Source organism: Hoplias malabaricus, chromosome Y, assembly GCF_029633855.1.
Source record: "Hoplias malabaricus isolate fHopMal1 chromosome Y, fHopMal1.hap1, whole genome shotgun sequence".
Taxonomy (NCBI): Eukaryota; Metazoa; Chordata; class Actinopteri; order Characiformes; family Erythrinidae; genus Hoplias; species Hoplias malabaricus.
The window spans coordinates 68,135,478-68,137,936 of record NC_089820.1 but is presented as its reverse complement, the minus strand read 5'-3'; the positions used below and the strand labels follow the sequence as shown (position 1 = coordinate 68,137,936).

The following is a 2,459-nucleotide window of genomic DNA, read 5'->3' as shown; positions in this document are numbered from 1 at the left end:
ACACTTCGTCTGGCACTGTTTATCCTGAATGTAGGTATTAATTGTGTATCTGCTCACTTTTTATACCAGTAACAGTCTGTGATCTTTTGGGGAAAGGCTTTAGATGTTGAAACATTGCTGTGAGCGTCTGATCACAGTCACAGAGCTTTAGTGAAGTCTGGAGCTGATGTTGTATTAGTTCCAGCGCTCTTCATCATCCCAAAGCTTTCAGATGGAGCCCCAGGGCAAAGTTACCATTTCGTTTCATGCTCATGCTTTCAGTTACAGAGTGTGCTTCATCTGTTGCTCTTCATTCTTTTCACTTGTTACTCCCCTTTCGCCCTGTTCTTCAGCGGTCAGGACCCCCACAGGGCAGGTGTGAGTTGGGTTGTGGTTACTTTGGTTGAAGGGCTATTCTCAGTCCAGCAGTGACACTGAGTGTTTAAGAACTCCAGCAGCATCGCTGTGTCTGATCCACTCATAACAGCGTAACACACACTAACCACATTGTAACTGCCACTACAGCAGAGAAAATGATCCACCACCCCCATCATACCAGCTGTGGGGGTCCTGACTGTTGAAGGGCAGGGGGCAGCAAAGTATGGACTGCAGTCCTACAGTGTGCACATACACAGCCAGTGTACAATGATTGTAGAAATAGTAATGATAGTAATGTTGTGGCTGGTCGGTGTCCACCTGCTTATACAGAGTTTCTTCTGAAATGAAAAGGATTAATAGGGAGGCTGTCACCTTTGGGCTGCTGTAATGGTCTTTACTCTTCTACTATCTACTAACTCCTGAATATGTTTCCAGGTCTTCTTCCTGCGGATCAAAGCCGTCTCAGGACTTTCCACCTCATTGAGAAGAGGATGAATCAGTCTGAGGCTCGAGCGGCGTGCAGAACAAACTACATTGACCTGGTCACTGTGTACAGTGAGGAAGACAATGCTGCACTCAGTGATCTGGTCAAGAACTCGACATTTCTACCTTGGATTGGTCTGTACCACAGTCAGCCCAGTGCTAAATGGTCTAATGGTGATAATTTTACATTCAGTGATCTGAAAGGGGACTGTGGGACAGGGCTCTGCTGTGCTGCTGTGAAGGCTGATGGATCATGGGAAAGTCTTAAGTGCACAGAGAACAGAACTTTCATGTGCTATAAACAAGGTAACTACTGATCATTAACTACAGAGACATCAGCCAAATTAATTCTACCACAGTCTGTTAATTATTTATTCCTATCTTTATATTCCTTAACCTCCACAGATGCTACTGACCTCACCTTCCGCTATAGTTTAGTTCTGAAGAATCTGACCTGGTACGAAGCTCAGAGTCACTGCAGGGAGCTCTACACTGATCTGGTCAGCATCAGAGATCAGACCCAAAATGAAGAAGTGAAGAAAGAAGGGAGGTACAGCAGTGGATCATTCTGGATCGGTCTGTTGAGGGACGACTGGGAGTGGAGTGATGGAGGACGCTCTGCCTACAGGAACTGGGGGACGTATCAGCCTCGAGCACCATCATCAACATCAAACTGTACATATCTGAGAAATGGGAAATGGAACTCAGCGCCATGCGATAACTCTCAGTCTGCTCTGTGCTACCGCAGTAAGTCAAGACTTCACAATCACTCTCTCATTCTCAGAATAAAACACATCTTATGTTCATCAGTGTCTCTGATCCCACTCTAAAACATCCTCTTGTGTTTGTAACTCCGTCTCTCACAGCGTACATCCATGTGAGTGCTGAGCCTATGAACTGGGAGAGTGCTCTGGACTACTGTAGTAAAGAGAACAGGAGCAGTGTCCTGCGCATTGAGTCTGACCTGGACCAGAAAGAGGTGGAGAGAGAGCTCAGGAGGAGGGGTGTCTCTGGGACTCTGTGGCTGGGGCTCGGACAGAGTCGACTCTTTGGGTTCTGGATCTGGACGAATGGGATCTCTGTGGGACCCTTTAGTAACTGGGTCGGTGGGAGATCACCAGAGGCTCCACTGTCTCAGAACTGTGGGGCAATCGACACAGAGCAAGGCTTTAAATGGCGTGATAGAGACTGCAGGTCAAAATACAGGGTTCTGTGTGAAGTAAATTAATCTTCTTTATTTAACCTCTTCCTCTGAGAGCACAGTGGACCAGCAGGTAATGTCTCTGTCACAGCTCCAGGGTCCTGGAGGTTGTGGGTTTGAGTCCCACTCTGGGTGACTGTATGTGAGGAGTGTGGTGTGTTCTCCCTGTGTCTGCGGGGGTTTCCTCTGGGTGACTGTCTGTGAGGAGTGTGGTGTGTTCTCCCTGTGTCTGTGTAGGTTTCCTCCGGGTGACTGTCTGTGAGGAGTGTGATGTGTTCTCCCTGTGTCTGTGTGGGTTTCCTCCGGGTGACTGTCTGTGAGGAGTGTGGTGTGTTCTCCCTGTGTCTGCGTGGGTTTCCTCCGGGTGACTGTCTGTGAGGAGTGTGGTGTGTTCTCCCTGTGTCTGCGTGGGTTTCCT

At 48.1% G+C, this 2,459-nt stretch overlaps 1 protein-coding gene across 1 annotated transcript; it reads left to right on the top strand.

The window, feature by feature from the left end:
• The first annotated feature begins 782 nt into the window (after positions 1-782).
• On the top strand, positions 783-2,068 carry LOC136678504 (macrophage mannose receptor 1-like). Its single transcript, XM_066656552.1, has 3 exons — positions 783-1,146; positions 1,246-1,587; positions 1,707-2,068. The coding sequence occupies exons 1-3, from the start codon at positions 783-785 to the stop codon at positions 2,066-2,068; spliced, it is 1,068 nt and encodes a 355-aa protein (XP_066512649.1).
• Positions 2,069-2,459: the final 391 nt, after the last annotated feature.